Raw genomic sequence first — 17,747 nt, 5'->3', positions numbered from 1 at the left:
GTGCTAATATACATAGGGCATATGTTTAGTAGAATGTGTACTAGTACATATGTATGCTATGTGTACATATATATGTATTAATGCACATATTAGAATACATACATATAAGTATAAATGTTTACTACTACAGCTACTAGTATATATGTATATTTGCGTGTAGTTGTCTATATGTATGCTAGTATGTATATAGACTTACTCATTAACATACTAGTATACAAATGTACTAATATTAGCATACATATCTACACTTGTACATATGTATGCTACTATCTATGTATACTAGTATGTTTACTAATACATGTATATCAGTATGTATGTATGCTAGTGTCTGAATTAGTACATATGTACACATACTAGCATACACATATACAAGAGCACATTTAAGGATACTAGCATTCATACAGTAAATTCTACTACTTATGCAAACATGCGTACTATTATATATGTAGACTGGTATGTGAACAAGTAAATTTGTACACATACTAGCATGTACTAGTGCACATTCAAGTATATATATATATACACTAATATGTGCACTAGTACATTTGTATACTAGTATGGGTTGAGTAAATATTTACACATTCTAGCATACATATATATGTACTAGTATACATACTAGTGTACATATATACTAGTAAAAATACTAGTAAACATAAGTATGCTTGTATGTGTACAAACGTTTACTAATACATATGTATAATACTATGTATGTACACTAATATGCATGCCAGTATGTGAATGAATAAATATGTAGAAATATTACCATACACATGTATTAGTGCACATTCAAGTACACACATACTAGTATGTGTAGTTGTACATGTTTATACTAGTACATACGTATGCTAATATGTGTCCATAAATACTCATTGACATGCTGGCATAAATATGTACTAGTGCACAGATTATACACATATATATTTATGCCAGTATATCAATACATATGCAGTAGTATACATACATACTAGTACGCATATGTAGTAGTAAACATACTAGTATACATAGTAATATGTGTACTAGTATATATACTACTATACATCTAGTAGTATACTTAAATGCATACTGGATAGATGTTTTTCATCTTTGCACTTTAGCTTTGCTATAATGTGATTACAATGCAGCTAAAACTGGTACATGAACATTCTCCGATAGACAGCAGATGATTCATGCATGGAGATGACAGTGGTAGGTTTGTATGATGCTTTTATGCCACCTGGTGGCAATTTGTATCATTACATTTTCTGGCACCACCCAGGCCAATCTCATACGAGACATTCAACAACACATAAACAAATTATGTTTGGTCATTTTATTTCAAATCATTCTTGAAAAATGAGATTGTGATTACAATATTGTGAAAATAAAATGCTCTATTCATTCACATCATTCTATATACAGAATACTTATCCACCAAGGAGAGGGGAAAAACCTTTTTGTTTGAGCATGCCCATTAATCACATCAATCAACCCCACTGTCAGCGTAGCAAGCAGCATCTAATGGAGCATGTGAGACAAAGTGGGCTTGTGTTGTTGTTACGTAACTTTGGGGTCAGTCAAGCCAAATTTCACCACAGTCTTACAGTAGATGACCTTGGTTGGTTCCGGTAGCAGCCACAACAGAACAGCAAGAGCTTTCTCTTGAGCTCCACCAGCTTTGGTCTTGCCAGTTAGGGCCCCAGAATCAAGGAAAATTTCAGGAAAATAAAAAGATAAAATGGACAAACTTTTTAAAAAAAGATAATACCACAGCAAACAATAAAGATGTAGTGTTTATAGGTACGAGTATGTCATAGCCCTGCTGATATCCAACACAAAGTAGTTACTACTTATTACGGAATATATCTGTATAGATAAAGTTGTGGTTTTCGCAAGATATATAAAAAGCAAAGTGCAATACTTACAGTTTAAAAAACCATTAAGTTTTAAGGCTTGATCAGTGAATGATTTCAAGTGCTGAGGAATAGAGATACAGAGACCCATCTTCAGGGTTAAGTCTGTAGATCTGCGTTGCGCTACATAGCTGAAAAATATGCTGCTATCTGTGATCTGAGAATGAAACGGAGGGAGCTAACACAGGAACAGCTTCTCTTTTAAAAATAGAGCAAGTCGGAAATGGCGCCAGGCAGGTGGGTCATCAGCTGCACTCTGATCCACCAGTGTGGCTCCATGGGGTTGTATCGAGTGTAAGGACGCTTGGACATGATGGCGTCAGTGATGTCATCCAGAACAGGGGCCACATCCTTCTGTCCGCTGTTGCAGTAAGAGCGCATCAGAGCCATGTGGTGCTCAAAGTGGGACTTCCCATAATCCTCCTTCACATTCGAGGGCGCCTCATTCCATAGCTTGTTGGCTGTGCTGGCAACGATGTCACGGGTCAGGATGCCAGTGGCCACGATGTAGTTCCCTGGTTCAATGATGGACACTTTGACCCCCCACGTCTTCATCTCGTAACGCAGGCAGTCAGAAAATGCTTCCACGCCGTATTTAGATACACAGTAAGGGGAGCGCAAGACATTTCCCATCCTCCCATACATGCTGGCCAGGTTCACAACACGGCCTGTGGTCAGAGGTAGGCATCAAAAATGTGCTCAAGGTTCAATACTTTTTCTGCAAACATGTTAAAGATATCCCTTTTTAAATCAAATGTATCATGTAACTAGTATGGTAATTCCTTTACAGTTCACACAGCACCTCCGGTAATACCTGATGAAATTAAATGAAATAAAAGACTTTGAGAACAGCTTCAAACTCAGAGCCTGTTCAAAATCCAGGTCCATAGTTCAACAGTCTTTGGAGACATTCTTAACAAGAACATGGCCAGGAGCTTTGCTCAGCTGAGCAAATAATTTAACCCCATCGCTGTTTCTTGATGAGTCAATCATTACCAGCTTATTAAAAGCAGTGCGCCACACTACAGTTCTGTTGGCTACTGATAAGCTTTTGCCAAGAAAACTTCCTTCACATTTGCATATTCTGAAACAAGCATTCAAGTTTTGTGTTTGCTTCCTGCACCACTAAACATGATCTCTCCAGTTGTTGCTGCACCTAAGCTGTGAAATAAACTACCAGACACTTATGGCTAAACTGGCTTTTAAATGACTTGGTTTATATCATTTCTTTTACTTTATCAATTGATCTGATTGTATTTTGTTTTACTTTACATTGTATAACTCACTGACATTTTATACTATGCTTCTTGCTTAAGCACTTTTGTTACTATGTTAAGAAAAGTGCTACACAAGTAAAGTAATTACGGTATACAATATGAACATTAAATGTTTCATTTCACATTATGGGGAGAGGCTTTATATTTGTCTTTCAATACAAGGCTTCTCTGCATTGTTAGCACTGCTCACAGAAGTCATGGGACACAACTTACTTGGTTGGCTGCAGAGTTTTCTTTCAAACAGGAATTCTAACAATGTTTATAATCCATCATAAAAAAAAAAAAAAAAACTTGGGAAAAAAATCAACAAAGTAAAATCCAAGGTGTTTGTCCCTTTAAGATTTTTGCAGTCTGGCACAGCAGTTTTGGACAATATTTAACTTACATCATGTTTATATGTTAGAAATTGACAAAGTGTAATATACAGTGTGATTTTTCCAGCTACTGACCTTTGGCCCTGCGGATTAATGGCAGAACAGCTTTGGTGACCCTGATGGTACCCCACAGGTTGACCTCTGACACCTGTTTGTAGGTATCCATGGAGGTAAACTCCACTTCTCCAAATGTTGACACACCGGCATTGTTCACCACAGCCCACAGACCTGGGTCATGTACAGTGACAGAAAGTCATAGAGGATTAAGTCAGTGAATGAGCACAAATTGATCTTTTTTTTTTTCAATCTAAGTTAGAGAAGACAGGTGCTGATGTAGCATTTTTATTTACCTCTTTCAGAGTCCTTCAGGTTGTCTCTGATATATTCCACAGCCTGGTTCACCTGCTCCTCGCTGCAGACATCCAGCTGGACTACCTTCATGCGATCTGAATGAAATTCCTCCAGTTCCTTTGCACCCTCTCCACCTTTATCCTGCAAGGATAACAAGTCTTCTCAGTTACGCCAACTCATGTTAACATTAAATGTCACTGAAGTTTCAAAAAAATGCATTGTAAAGTGCATAATGGTCTCCAAAAACTCAATCAAGTCAATAACTGCTAAGGTACATGGTGCGTAAAAGGCACCAACACGCTGCTATCTCCAGTGAAGGGGAATCTTAGTGCTTCAGCATACACAGTCGTTTTGGACAATGCACTGCTTCCAACTCTGTGGCAACAGTTTGGGGAAGGCCCTTCTCTATTCCAAGATAACTGTGCCCCAGTGCACAAAGCAAGGACTATAAAGACATGGTTTGATGAGTTCAGTGTGGAAGACCTTGACTGGCCCTGACCTCAAACACATCGAGCACCTTTGGGATGAGCTGGAACGGAGATTGTGAGCCAGACCTTCTCATCCAACATCAGTGCCTGACCTCATAAATGCTCTACAAAATTAATGGGCACTAATTCCCACAGAAACACTTTCCAAGAAGAGTGGAAGATGTTATAGCTGTAAAAGGGGGACCAACTCTGTATTAAAGTATATGTATTTGAATACAATGTCATTACAGTCCCTGTTGGTGTAATGGTCAGTTGTTTGAATACTTTTGTCCATAAAGTGTATATATACACCTTATACATACCTTAAGAAGACATCCAGCAAAGACCGTGAAACCCAGCTTGTGCAGATGTTTGGCGAGTGCATTGCCAAATCCACTGTCGCAGCCTGTAATAAACACAGCTTTTCCCTTCACCTGCAGAGAGGGGCAACATACAATGAGGCTTTTGTCATTTTCCCCAAGAGAAACACATAAAAAGCATGTGCAAGAGAACGATGATAAAGTCTATAAAATATCTGCAGCGATTTTATACATTAAAAAGATTATCTTTACTATGCTGTTGCATAAGGTGCATGCATTGTCTATACATAATACAAAGTCTGCAAACGTTAACAAGACGTCAGTAGGGTAATACATTTACAAAACGGCATCATTTCACTAGTTACAGCAATATTTATAAAGCTAATCCTCATGATTAGCTATATTCACTGTAACAGTATCGTATGTCCTACAGTCTTACAGTAAGAATTCCGCTAAGTCTTATCAAATCTCCACCTTAGGGATATACGTGATATATTAAAATGATGCTGAAATATCTGTAACCCTATAACATGTGTTCTGGGGGTTACACAGAGCACAACAATTTACTTTCGTATTGCATATAATAGTCCATGCTGTAACATTACCTCCACCAATCCTCGGGGAATTCGGGGCGTCGCAACACACAACACAAAAACCGAATACAGCATGACTATGCACTCGGTAACACTCGTCTCCGGCAATCCCAACATCCTCATCGCTGCGTTCAGTAGAGCAGGCAGTCCAAAGCCCAACACAACTGTCAGAAAAACCGAAAAGGACACAAGTAGTGCCACTCGGAACACGGAGAGCGGGGCCATCTTGACGGAATGGTGTGTTTACTTTCCTGCCGAAACGGTCTACATCACCCACGACGGGGTCACGACACGCCCCCTGGATCAGCCTGCGTTTAAGTCAACAGAAAATGGCAAATCCGGTTTTGAAAATACATTATTTGAAAACAAGCCTTAGAAAAGTTGTACGCGTTCGGGTGCTGCTATAGAGCGTTTTTTTTCTACCTTTGGCAGCTAACTCACCCCATTATGTTATTTCTTGTTTGTTTTGGTTTTTTTTTTTTAATATAGCGTTCAACAGTTAAGCTAGTTAGCTGCTAACGGCCAACCGTTCATCCATAACGATTCCTAAAAAAATGCATAAACCTTTATCTAAACTAGCGTTTGCTAGCGCTAGCAGTGTCCAGCCATCGTGTTTTAACCTGTACTGCGAAATAAGAAGTGTGATTAAAATGTTGTGGTGAAAATGTTACACATCCAAAAATCTCTAGCAACACGGGGTCGACTCCTGTCTGACTGTGAATGGAATGGATGCGAAACCGGAAGCAGCCAGGAGTGAAATCTCTTTGTTACTGCGAACCACCTTTTTTTTTTTTTTTTTTTTTTTGTAAGGCATTAAATTCAGTAAATTCTGCGCGCACGCACACACACACGCACACAAATACATAAAAGCGGCTGGATGACTGCACGCTAAATGTGTTAAATATGCCTCTAAATCAATATGACAAAATGTCACACAAATGGGCATACTCAAGTGGTATCAGATGCACCAAATCCAAAAACTTTTCATGTTTTTAATATTTCCAGATGAAAGATTGTGTGGTACAGCCAACATCCTGGTCAAGTAAAAGGCAAGAAAGTTAAAAACCTAATCACCTACTGAAAAGCTGCTACTCAAGAACAGATAGGATGATGGCAGTAGAGAGAGCAAGACACTAAAAGGCACTGAGGACCTAATGTATAAGTATGGCTACTAAATGACCATACTATGGCCTTCAGAATGTTGTAAACATGTTTATATATATATATATATATCTATGTTAAACAGAGGGTTTTCAATTCAAAAGCAAGAGAAATAAACGTCTGAGAAAAGAAAATATTAATACTCAGAGGACTGCTAGATGACTGTATCGTAAAAAAAAAGGAAAAATTAAGAATGTACATGTAACTGAAATGCTTAGTAACACAGATACATAAGGCCCAGTTCAACTTTTGTTGCCATCTCCTTTAAAAAAAAAAAAAAAAAAAAAAAAGAGCACTGAGTTAAAAAAAAAAAAAAAAAAAAGCTAACTCTTAATGCAAGTACCTACAAAAATTCTGAGTTTATGTTTTAAAAAATTTTCCTGACTTTCTTCACAGCGTAGCAGAACAGATACCTGTGGCGGGGTAAACTGAATAATGACAGTCTTGCATAGACAATTAAAGCCATTCATAATATTTGACTTTAAATTTCCCATTTAAATGGCACTGTCTTTGGAGTATGGAGAGGGTATTGGTGGAGGGAGAGACTCAGCTTATTTGTAGCTGAGAAACCGGTAGGGAGGAAAAATCCAACCCTGTTTCACATTATTTTCTTGAATGACCTGGGGTGACTTTGTTAAACTGCAAGTGCTCTGCCGATATCCCACTTCATTCCTTCTTTATTTGAGAAAAGTATCAAGCTTTCTCTTGATATTATCAAACGAGTCCATTCCCATGTAGTCTGCCTGACCTTGCTCCCATTTCTCCTTCCGTTGTTCTGAGGTCAGCTGGGGTTGAAGTGCTTGTTCGTGTGAAGAGAAGCTTTCACCCTGAGCAAAAATATAACATTAAACACAACAGTGAAACGATGAAGAAAAACAGAAAATGACAGACTGCAGAGAACACATCTTTTGTGCTCATTGCTTTTTGAAAGCACTGAACTTGCCATACGTAGCCTTTCCAAATTAATGGCCATAGCCAAACACACACAGAAGCTTTTGATTTTAGAAGAGTAGTAGTAATAGCATTAAACCACGTGCCAACAAACTGACTCTGCTTAACTGTAAAAAAACAAACCATTTTCTCCATACCTGTCCACTCTCAATAGTGACCATTTCACTATGCTGGAACTTTTTGAGATAAACAGGAAGACAGGAAAAAGGTATATCATCCAGAATTGGAGCAAAAGGAAAGTAGAAGGTAAAAAGTAACATAGATCAAGGTGAAATAAATAACATATGTGCAGAAAATGCATACAAAAGCATTCATGTGCTTATGTAAATACTGGTGTAGAGCTGGACAACCAGGAAACCTTGATGAGTGTGTCGATGGTAAGCTGTTAAAAGCTGGTTATGCTATACTTTGTAAATCCTAAGAAAGCTGTTTGATTGGAGTTTCCATTGGTTTATATACTTCACTATGAATTTGACAAAATGTTTCATTTTTAATGAAATAAATCAACATTACACACACACACGTGACTTGGCTGTTTAAAACATTTGTAATCTCTGCCTCTATCTATCATCAGTTAAATCCATACATCAAATTGTTTGCAGTGTAAATGTACGGCTGCAGGCCAAATACAACGTGTTCATTCACCTCCACACATCCGGAGTGAAAAGGCTGGTCTCCATATTGCTCCTGCAGCATGGGCACCACAGCACTGGAGAACAGGGTCCACCAGTCCAGGAGGAAGGTGGGATGTGCAGTGGCCTCATGGATACTCCCTGTGATCTGTTTGGTTTTGGGGTCAAATGTGTAACTCCACGGCTTGGTCTTTCCTAGGAAATGGACCACCTTGGCATTGCCACCGTATCTGAAATGAGCAATACAGTAAATTGTAGATGACTCGATTTAGTGAATTACTGTTTTCTAAATGATATATCTCTACCACTACTTCAGAATTGTGAACGTGTCTGACATTTGCTGGAAAACTGGTTTAGTATGGATGAAATTAGAATTATATGCAAATAATTTTGTGAAGTTTATATCAGAACATGTTTATTCAACTCTATTGTAATGTCTGATGGTTTATATTGTTGTTATTGTGGCACTGGACTACATTATATTAAATGGTGGTGTTAGGACAATTCCCACATATATGGATGTCTCTCTAGTATTGGCAAACTGCATGTATACATAAATAAACCTGTGTTTGGCCCTGCAGGATTTGTTCTGTTGTGTTTACCAGACCCTTAAGCATTATTGCTGACAACTACCAGCAACTAGATACACGTTTATCACCTGTCACTCTGATTTGGTTGCCAGGAAATGCCAAACTTAAGCTTGTTGATGAGGTTTGTTCCTATGAGGGGAGGTTTAGACAGCAAGAGGCATAGAGATGGGAGGGGGAGGCTTAAGACGCAATGCACAATGACCAGTCCTAGAGGCAAACATAAAAGGTTTTTAAATAAACCGCTCTATTTTAGGCTCTGGTATCAGCTGTTGGGAGCTCAGGGTGGACATCCAACCCAGAGCTGAGGCCTGCTTAGGGACTCTCAGGCAGAGCCGATGGAATCTCACTGCTCATCTCGCTCGTAACCTGATGTCACGTCACGATGTAACTACACGTTCATGTGACCGAGTGTCTGCTTACACCTTGGCTTTGCATCCTATACACAAGATGTCACATTGACCGACTCTGTTGTAGTATAATACAACTGTCTTGCGCAAGTATATAATGTAGTAGCTGAAACAGCAGAAACACAATGGAATGAAATGTTTGAAATCACATTCCTAACTACAGTATGGATGTTTTTCAGAAACATGACCTTGGTAGATAGAAACTTACTGCTTGAATGCTGGAAGGTAAGTGTAGATGGCTATGCTGCTGAGGTTGTAGATGAAGGGGAGGTGTTTTGATATGTCAGCTGTTGGCCAGCTGCTGAAGAAGCCGTTCAAAACACCTTGGTCTCCTCCTGCAACAGAGATGGCAAAAAAAAAAAAAAAAAAAAAAAAAAAAGACATTATATTAACAACATATTATAATTGTAAGAAGAATTGTCAGGTAAACTCTGAAACCAATCTCTCATAACTTCTGTAAAGCTTAGTTCAAATTCTGTATCATCTTTACACAGATCATAAAAAAGTTTCATATCAAACTGGATGTACATATGGTGGCATATCCATCTTTTCCAGCTTTGATTTTTTTCCATTTATGCAAAAGAGCAATAGAGTGTTGATAACAAATAGCACATTAGCTTTGATTTGTTTCACAAATTTTTAAATGATTAAATCAGATAAGACTATACAGTGAAAAGTATTAATACGTCTGCATTTCAAAATTCACTCTCTTGGGCATTTTCAAAGAAATTTAAAATTGATTTTCAGGAATGAAAAGATTTAGGTATTTTTTAATTATCAATATAAAGTCAAAAAACAAAGAAGTGCTTTTATCTCTTATTTATTTGTATTAGTAGCGTGGACATGCTGTGAGAAACTGTTCTGTTGGCGTAAACAGCCAACTTGGCTCACAAAATGCTGCTTATGAAATGCCTCGACAGGTTTAGTGTGTGACTGGATGGCTTCAGTGAATGAGAAAAAGCTGAGTGAGAGTGCAGTCAAATGATCTGCACTCCTGTGACAGCCAGATTAATTAGTCTTTCCGCTTACGTCGGTCTTCATTAATCAGCAGACAAGGTTATAGAGACATGAAATACAGAACACCTCTGTCACGTGTGCATTACTCTTGACACCCTACTCTCTCCTGATTCCAAAACATCAAAGACAAGTGTGTGGTAGAAAGGCCCAGGAGTACATATACAGTGGGGTCCAAAAGTCTGAGACCACATTGAAAATCTCTAACATTTTCACATAAACCTGGAAATAATCAGAAAGTTTGAGGACCCAGAAACATTTAAAAACAAAAGAAGTTATATAATGTAAAATGAAGAAGAAATATTTAAAATTAAGCACTATTTCTAGGTCAGCAATCAAATTTAAGCAAATTTGGGTCACTGACCAACTTAGATCCTTTATACAAAAGGTTCAGATTTCCTTGAGTTGCATCCCTTCCATTAAAGCATGCGTTCAGATCACTCTAGAGTCTACTCATCAGAGGCCCTTTCAAGTTACTCAACTCACTGCCAGTGTTCAGCTGTTATAAATAAGTCTGTGCCCCAAGTTTCCAGCAGATCATTGCTTACTTAGTGGCATTGTGATAGTGGGCATCAGAACAAAGTGAAAGTGTCAGAAGTCATTTGTTATTCTAAGCAATGAGGGGCTTTCTCAGCGCCAAACCATGGCTCATAGACTAAGGGGGAAGTACATGGATCTCTAAAAGACTTTGCAGAAACAGAATCAGTCTTATCCAGAGCATCATCGGGCAGACCAGAAGTGACCACACCCATAGAAAAGCAAATTCATCAGAGATATAGAATTTGTTAAATAATGAATGCAAGATTGCAACCAGTATTGTCAAAAGAAGGGTGGTGGCTAATCCACCATGGTACTGAGGATTTACTTGACTGTTATTTGACAGATCAATTGACACACCATGTACCAAAAACTGTAGAGTACCTCAAATTTCAAATTTCTGCTCAGAGTCACATATCCTTTGATCAGACAGTTTCTGATTTAACTCCTTATTTTACAAAGTTTTCACACTTTAATTTTAGCAAAAGTTCAGTTACTTGTATCTGCCTGTAAATATGTTTTATAAAATATATCATTTTGGTATTGGTTCTGAAACTCAGGTATTGTATGTGCACTAGTATAGAAAATTTTCAGATGATACCCAGCCTTATTCATGACTAGTCAACTTTAAATAATACAACTAGACACAAGTATTTAATAGGTTTTTTTCTCTCTCTTTGTGCTGGTGACGTGAATTAACATTGCCCTCTGGGTTAACACTTGTTTTAAAGTTTGCACTTGAGTTGCCTCCGGTCCTAGAGGCCTGATTGGCTGCACAGCCATTCGCCCTCGCTCAATTTGGCTAATTTAGAACTGGGGCAAGCCTTGCCATGGCGCTGGATTACATAAACACAGAACTCAGTTTGGGGTGCATTTGATGTCAAGTAGGTCAGTTATACTTCAAGTATACAGCCAGATCAGAATCGAACATTTACGAAATCCTTTTTCCTAGTAAACATCTCCTATGTTACATCATCAAATCTGCAACCGACCAGTCAGAACGCTGAATTTTGAAACCAAGCAAAAAACATAAAACAAGCTCATTGACGATTCATGCTGAATTGCTTCACATACTAGCCATATAGTTGGTCTTTAGACTGACTGTACCACAAGATGAGATATTGGCTGTTAATAGAACTTTCACATGTAGCTCCTAAAAAGCACAGGACTGCAGTCTGTAAAACCACAGGCTGCTGCAGTTTAAAATAACACACATCACCACTGTTTGTCCAAACCCACAACCTCCAGTGGGGATTTCAAAACTTAATATGGGGCTGAGTATCTTCATTTTGAGGGGATGAGCAGAGCTCAGCAAGAATGTGCATTTAGCTCTGCCAGTTTGTCTTGGCAGCAGACAACACTGGAAGCACAGATGCAGAGATAGAGCCTCTGGGCTCAAACACAGAAAATATTTGCTTGTTGTTCTTACTCAGCAGTTTTTCATTATCATCCCTGATGTGCAGACAGACAGACAGACAGACAGACAGACAGACAGACAGACAGACAGACAGACAGACAGAGGTGTGCATGTACATCATGTGTTCCTTATAGTAGAGCGGAACTAAAATGCTAAAGGTCAAAGCAACTTCAACTCATGCCCCAGTGCACATGAAAAGACCATCCATGGCTATAAATAAGACAGCTTTACTCATTAGCATACCATCAGGCAAACAGACGCTGGCATCACATTGGAATATTGAATATAAAATGATTCATAAAATGACACTGAATATTACATTCATGTTTTTTGACAAAGGGCAGTCTTTCCTGGAAAAATTAAGACAATAATGTCCTTTGTCTGTGACTGTGATGGCAAAATTCCTGCCAACAAACACTTGTGGCATACATGAGTCGGAACTTGAAAGCATTGGCCACTATTAAGCAAACTAATTGGTTTTTCCAGCAGACTCTCCCTGATGGAATCTCTTTCACAGTACCACAAGGGAAAACAGCTTTTCATTTATTGTTAGAAAAAAGGTTCACTGCTACTAAAGGACAAGCTTTACTATAAGTTTCATCTAAGTTGTTGTTGTTGTTGTTTTCCCCCACAACTGTTTCCTTTTTAGTGGCATTTCTGAGTTTACAACAACCTGAGGAAACAATGAGTTTGTTTAGAGCAGTACATACAATATCTTGGTTGCAATCATTTCTTAAACCATAACAAAATTAAAGCACTTTTAAATAAGGTTGTTTGTATTATGAGGTTAAACTTTAACTTTTTACTTTAAAAAAGCTAGAGCTTCTACACACTGCGATTGAAAAAGTCACGAAAAATTTATAGATGAAAGACAGAAAGGATTGACAAATCTAAAATAAAGGTTGAAAGAACCTGGACACTGTCAGATGTAGCCAAACAGTAACCTATTCATATATGTAATATACATCAAAATAAATAATACTGTATTCTGTGGGAGTTATCAAATCCCAAATTCTCATTTTTCATTCGTTAAAAGGTAAAAGCTGCTAGCTGAATGCTAGCTCAAAGCAGCATTGTACAAGAGTTCTTGGCTATTTCAGAAAGTATGTGAAGGTCGACTGAGGTGACGTATATTTGTGCATGTTCAAATGTTTAAAAGGATATTAATAAAGCTTATAATGAATGAATGTCATGGTGAAATATTTACTGGATACCTTTGGAATGTTTTTGTAGAAAAAAAAGGATGATTCAAGTGTTAGGATTTCAGCTGCTTTATGTAATGTTTACAAAACAGCTGTAACTTTTGCTGGAAAGCAAACGAGGGTGAACCTGCATTTTGAGAACCACATCACCCCACAAATCCGGATCAATGATCTTTTCAGCTGCTGATTTTTGAAAAGCTGATGTGGAGCCAAAACGTCGACCACAATTCACTTACAGTACAGTGTGCCTCAAGGAGAAGACTTGCTGAATGTCAACCAGTGCTCTGTGCAAAAGAGCAGGGCCTCTCAAATTTAACCACCACCCCACCCCAGTGTGCCCCTGAGAATAACTCAGAAGAGCTAGACTGTCTGTGACAGGAGGGCCTTGTGTCCGGGCACTGGGCTCGATAAAGGCCTTACTTAGAGCAAAAGATAAACAAGCTCAGTTTAACATCATGTTACCAAGAACTTAATGTTACTCAAAGCAGGTCAAAGCCTAAATGTTTGAATATGACTGAAAAAAAAACTAATGACATCAAAACTCAACTAAGTGGTGAACCAGAAATTCTTGACATATTAAATTCTTTAAGAAATTTGGCAATGACATGTGAGAAGTGTATTTTGAGAGAAACTTGTAAATGACATCAATAAATTTTATCTAATACCAACAAGGAGAAGTAAGTTCAAAGGATAAAGTATGTTCCTCCTGGCTTACCGTCAAAGCTGCCGTGTTCCGTACAATACTGAAGCAGTTTGCCATAAGTCTCCATAGAAGGACAAAAAACAAACACACCAGAGTTGAAACAGTCAGGCCATCCAGGGTCGGGAGCAGCTGACAGTTCTTCTCTGTCAAACAGCTCATCTATATTTGAAAGCACCTAGGATGCAGACACAAACAAATACAGACAGACAACTGTTGGTTTGAGTACAACAATAAGGTACTGCATCTTGAAGTATTTCTGTTAAAAAAAAATACTCAGTAACTCTCACCAGTGTGTCTGCATCCATGAAAACACATTTGGAGTAATGTGTGAGAGTCCAGCAGTGGAGTTTGGTGAAGGTGACGCCCAGGTCAGGCCTCTTCATCATGGCCAGGTGTGCTGTGTCGCCACTGTCCAGCACGTCCACCACCCTCACCTCATCAAAGATTCTTTTCAGCACAGACCTAATGATTCACAATACTATGAAATAAATCACTGTCAACCATCCAGCTGAAAAACAAGACATGACAGGAATGGTAGCGGAGTGATTCAGAAATATTCAAAAATGACACTGGTTTGAGAGTAAGCTTTCTTACTGGCATGGCTCTGATATTTGTGGACCAATGAGTGCCACCAGCTTCCTGGATGTGTTGTGGTTGCGCAGGGACTTGCCCAAAACCATGGCTCCCCGAGCATAGCTGTCATTGGTTGCCAATGTCACAAAAGCCTGGTCTGTAAAGGAAAGAAACAGGATTAGTTTAGCAGCTTCAAGGTCACATCTACCCTTGCACACTTGCATATTGTTATCATTGATCTGTCAGAACTTAGTTTGTGATGAGGTAACATAATTAACTTTTTTTATTGTACAAAACCGACTGTCTTTGCTGCTCATCTGTCTAAAGTTTTTGCAACAGCAGGAGAGAAAAGACTCTTTGCACAATTATATCGATGCACATTTTACTATTCAAAATAGTAATAGTTATAATAAGTGTGTTCTGTTTAAATATTGTCTGAATTTGCCTTGTCTTGTACTTCACTTAGTGAAATCACACATTTCCCCAAATACTTTAACATAATACAGAAAACAAGTTTTAATGCACAATTAAATGCACAAAAGTACAATGATGTCAGTAGTACAGTAAGTGCAAAACAGTGAGTTCCAGTTGAGATAAAGCACATGGGGATAAATGCTGAATCAAATGAGTAGCCATTGTTATTTTACTGTCTGACATCAAAACATTAAGCTTGACACTGCTGTTTTAAGATAAGATAAGATGCACCTTTATTAGTCCCACAATGGGGAAACTGCATCCGTCACAGCAGCAAAGAGACAGATACAGGCACCCAGAATATACAAAAAAAATAAAAAAAAATACAAAGACTAAAGATTTACCAAAGAAAAATAAATACTATAAACAAAATGACAATATACAGTGTGAAATACACAGTTTTAAATAGATGATCAATATCTTGACATAATGTTACATCTTTCATGTCGAGCCAATTTTCTGCTGGATTAAGAAGCATAGACTAAAAAAAACAAAATCAGCCCAAAATGCAGTGTAAAAGCGATAGATGTAGGTAACAGTAGAAGTATTTCTGGGTGGATCCTTTGAAGACTGAAACAAGTCAAAACATCTGGCAACTTCATGTTCCAATCAATTCATAAGCCTAAAGATGACTATTACTTTAATTGCTTAAAAAAAACTGTGTTTGCACAACTAACATACTCTGGCCCCATTAGAAGATTTCTCTCTTGTTTAGAGAAAAGTAAGACTTACTGTGTACCAGATTTAATATCTTGTTAAGGTGAATTTTATTTGCAGTGTGGTGCCTACTCTGTACCACCACCTCTCACGGCAGGGAGGAAAATCTGTCAGCTACCTGCCAAGTCATGTTTCAGAACAATGACTTGCCTGTGCGAGGACATATAAACTGAGATGATGAAATCGCCATGGCAGCTATGTGACTGCAGCAAGCAGCCCAACATAAACCCCACATGGACTGTATATTAACACCTTCGTACTGTACTACCAATAATGGGCAAAGAAAGTACGCCAGTAAGTATAAAATGTTAAGGGTCTTTAAGTGTATAATTTTGAGCCAGTCAGAGTGCAGATTTAACCATCAGAGCTGCCAGGAAAAGCTGTTCAGTCTCACTGCTTCTACACGGTGCCACACCTACTTTCCCTCAAACCCCCTTTTCGGCTGGTACAACCAGTGCTTTAGTATTTATGCATGTAACCTAACCTAACTTGAAACACAAAAAAGTAGACAGTTCAACCACAACTCAGGTTCAATGAATTTACAGGACAGGCTGCAAAGACCCCCCCCCCCCCCCCCCCCACTCCATTTTGACTAAGGGGACAATTCCTGATAAGATTATACTGCAAGTGGGAGATGAGTTGTGGAGAATCATGACATATAGAAGCACAGTGGTTCTGTGTTACTAAACCTCCTAAAAAAAAGATCCAGGGACCTGCAAGGGGTTAAAAGGCTCCTGTGTAATTTTATCTTGCTTTTATTTCATTCATTCAGCTGTACACAAGCTTTAAAACATTTAACAACAAGACACGGTTCAAGTAACAATGGTCTCTACACTAAAGCATGTAAAAGAGTTTTTCCTCTGCATTACAAGTGGAGTGGGCCACAGAGTTGGAGAGGCTAAACGGTGGCCAAATGGCAAGTTACACTATCATTTATGTTTGTCATGCATGGTAATGATGTTTGCGACATGGCGGACAGCTTCATGTTTTGAAGTTAGCTGGTAAATATGATAGAATAAAACAAATAAAACAAACAAACAAACAAAAACAGATACGTTTACGTAGTATGCCTATGGCTTGGAAAAATCTCTGCACACACGAGGAGGCTGCTGCTGTGCAAACATTTCTAACCAACAGACAGATAGAAAGAAAGGCAGAGTTTCAGAGCAAGCAACTATAACGACAGGCTGCCTTTAGCTATACACTGATATTTACTACTGGCGAAGTCCGCGAAAGTTAAAACTTTGAAACTCTGAAACTTAGAAAACACGCCTTAGCACGCAGGTAGCCTCTCGGTGAACACGACGACGCAGTGTCGAGGTCTGAAATGTCAAAATGTTACATACCAGCCATGACTGAAGAAGAAGTCGAAGCTACTTTGTAGCCCGGACTTGAAGACACGGCCGCTTTGCGTGGAGAAAAGGACCTACTAAATATACAGAGGTGGATTTATACCAGCATGACAGTAGCCAGACACGGCGTCATGTGACGGTGTCTGCACACCCACCTGCTCCCTCCGGGAGCCTCCACGCCCCCCAGCAGGTCTGGGAGTTCAACTGCTCGCAGATTTACAAATATACAGAGTAAACATAGAGGCAAAAGCAGCATTTGACATCAATTCTGTGCTTGTTTTGCGGAGTTACATTTTGTTTACAAGTGCAAAAACAAAAACAAAAACAAAAAAACAAACACATTTCAAAAACATATCTTGAGTCAGAAATAATTTTACATTCCCAGGACATCATCGTGCAGCCCTGACCTTTCAAACAACTGCCATGTAGCTCCCCTTACTGGTGTCAACTTTACTCATGATGACAATGAAGAGATGAAGATGATGCTGTAACGAGGTGCTGACACCAGGAACAAGATGTTCCACAATTTACGTTTGGCATTTTGTCGCCATCTTGTGGGAGAAAGGCCTTACAGCAGGACAGTGACAAGACAGGCCGTGGTGTGGAGGCCGCTGGTCTTCTTACTGTATTACACAACAGTGCATTATTTTTAGTGGTCTCAGTGGAGCTCTTGGATAAATTCTCAGCTCAAGTAGTGCTGTGGTACTTTTGGAGATGGATCTAACACAAAGGGCAGGGGATAAACT

At 38.7% G+C, this 17,747-nt stretch overlaps 2 protein-coding genes across 3 annotated transcripts; both read right to left on the bottom strand.

Moving 5' to 3' along the window:
- Positions 1–1,300: 1,300 nt before the first annotated feature.
- On the bottom strand, positions 1,301–5,991 carry bdh1 (3-hydroxybutyrate dehydrogenase, type 1). The gene is made up of 6 exons (XM_041065813.1): positions 5,713–5,991; positions 5,284–5,579; positions 4,682–4,792; positions 3,891–4,032; positions 3,616–3,768; positions 1,301–2,557 (listed from the first exon to the last, which is right to left on the bottom strand). The coding sequence occupies exons 2-6, from the start codon at positions 5,494–5,496 to the stop codon at positions 2,091–2,093; spliced, it is 1,086 nt and encodes a 361-aa protein (XP_040921747.1). The 5' UTR covers positions 5,497–5,579; positions 5,713–5,991; the 3' UTR covers positions 1,301–2,090.
- Positions 5,992–6,249: 258 nt separating this feature from the next.
- gyg1b (glycogenin 1b) lies at positions 6,250–17,096 on the bottom strand. 2 transcript variants are annotated; one of them, XM_041065814.1, is made up of 8 exons: positions 16,996–17,096; positions 14,480–14,615; positions 14,173–14,347; positions 13,898–14,060; positions 9,221–9,347; positions 8,029–8,245; positions 7,521–7,559; positions 6,250–7,259 (listed from the first exon to the last, which is right to left on the bottom strand). In XM_041065814.1, exons 1-8 carry the CDS (start codon positions 17,000–17,002, stop codon positions 7,110–7,112), a joined length of 1,014 nt encoding a protein of 337 aa, XP_040921748.1. In that variant the 5' UTR covers positions 17,003–17,096; the 3' UTR covers positions 6,250–7,109. The 2 variants fall into 2 exon arrangements, with proteins under 2 accessions (XP_040921748.1, XP_040921749.1); XM_041065815.1 differs by lacking the exon at positions 7,521–7,559.
- Positions 17,097–17,747: the final 651 nt, after the last annotated feature.

The sequence above is a fragment of the Toxotes jaculatrix genome, chromosome 20 (genome assembly GCF_017976425.1).
Source record: "Toxotes jaculatrix isolate fToxJac2 chromosome 20, fToxJac2.pri, whole genome shotgun sequence".
Classification (NCBI taxonomy): Eukaryota; Metazoa; Chordata; class Actinopteri; family Toxotidae; genus Toxotes; species Toxotes jaculatrix.
Note: the sequence above shows the minus strand (reverse complement) of the source record. Positions and strands in the feature narration are given on the sequence as shown.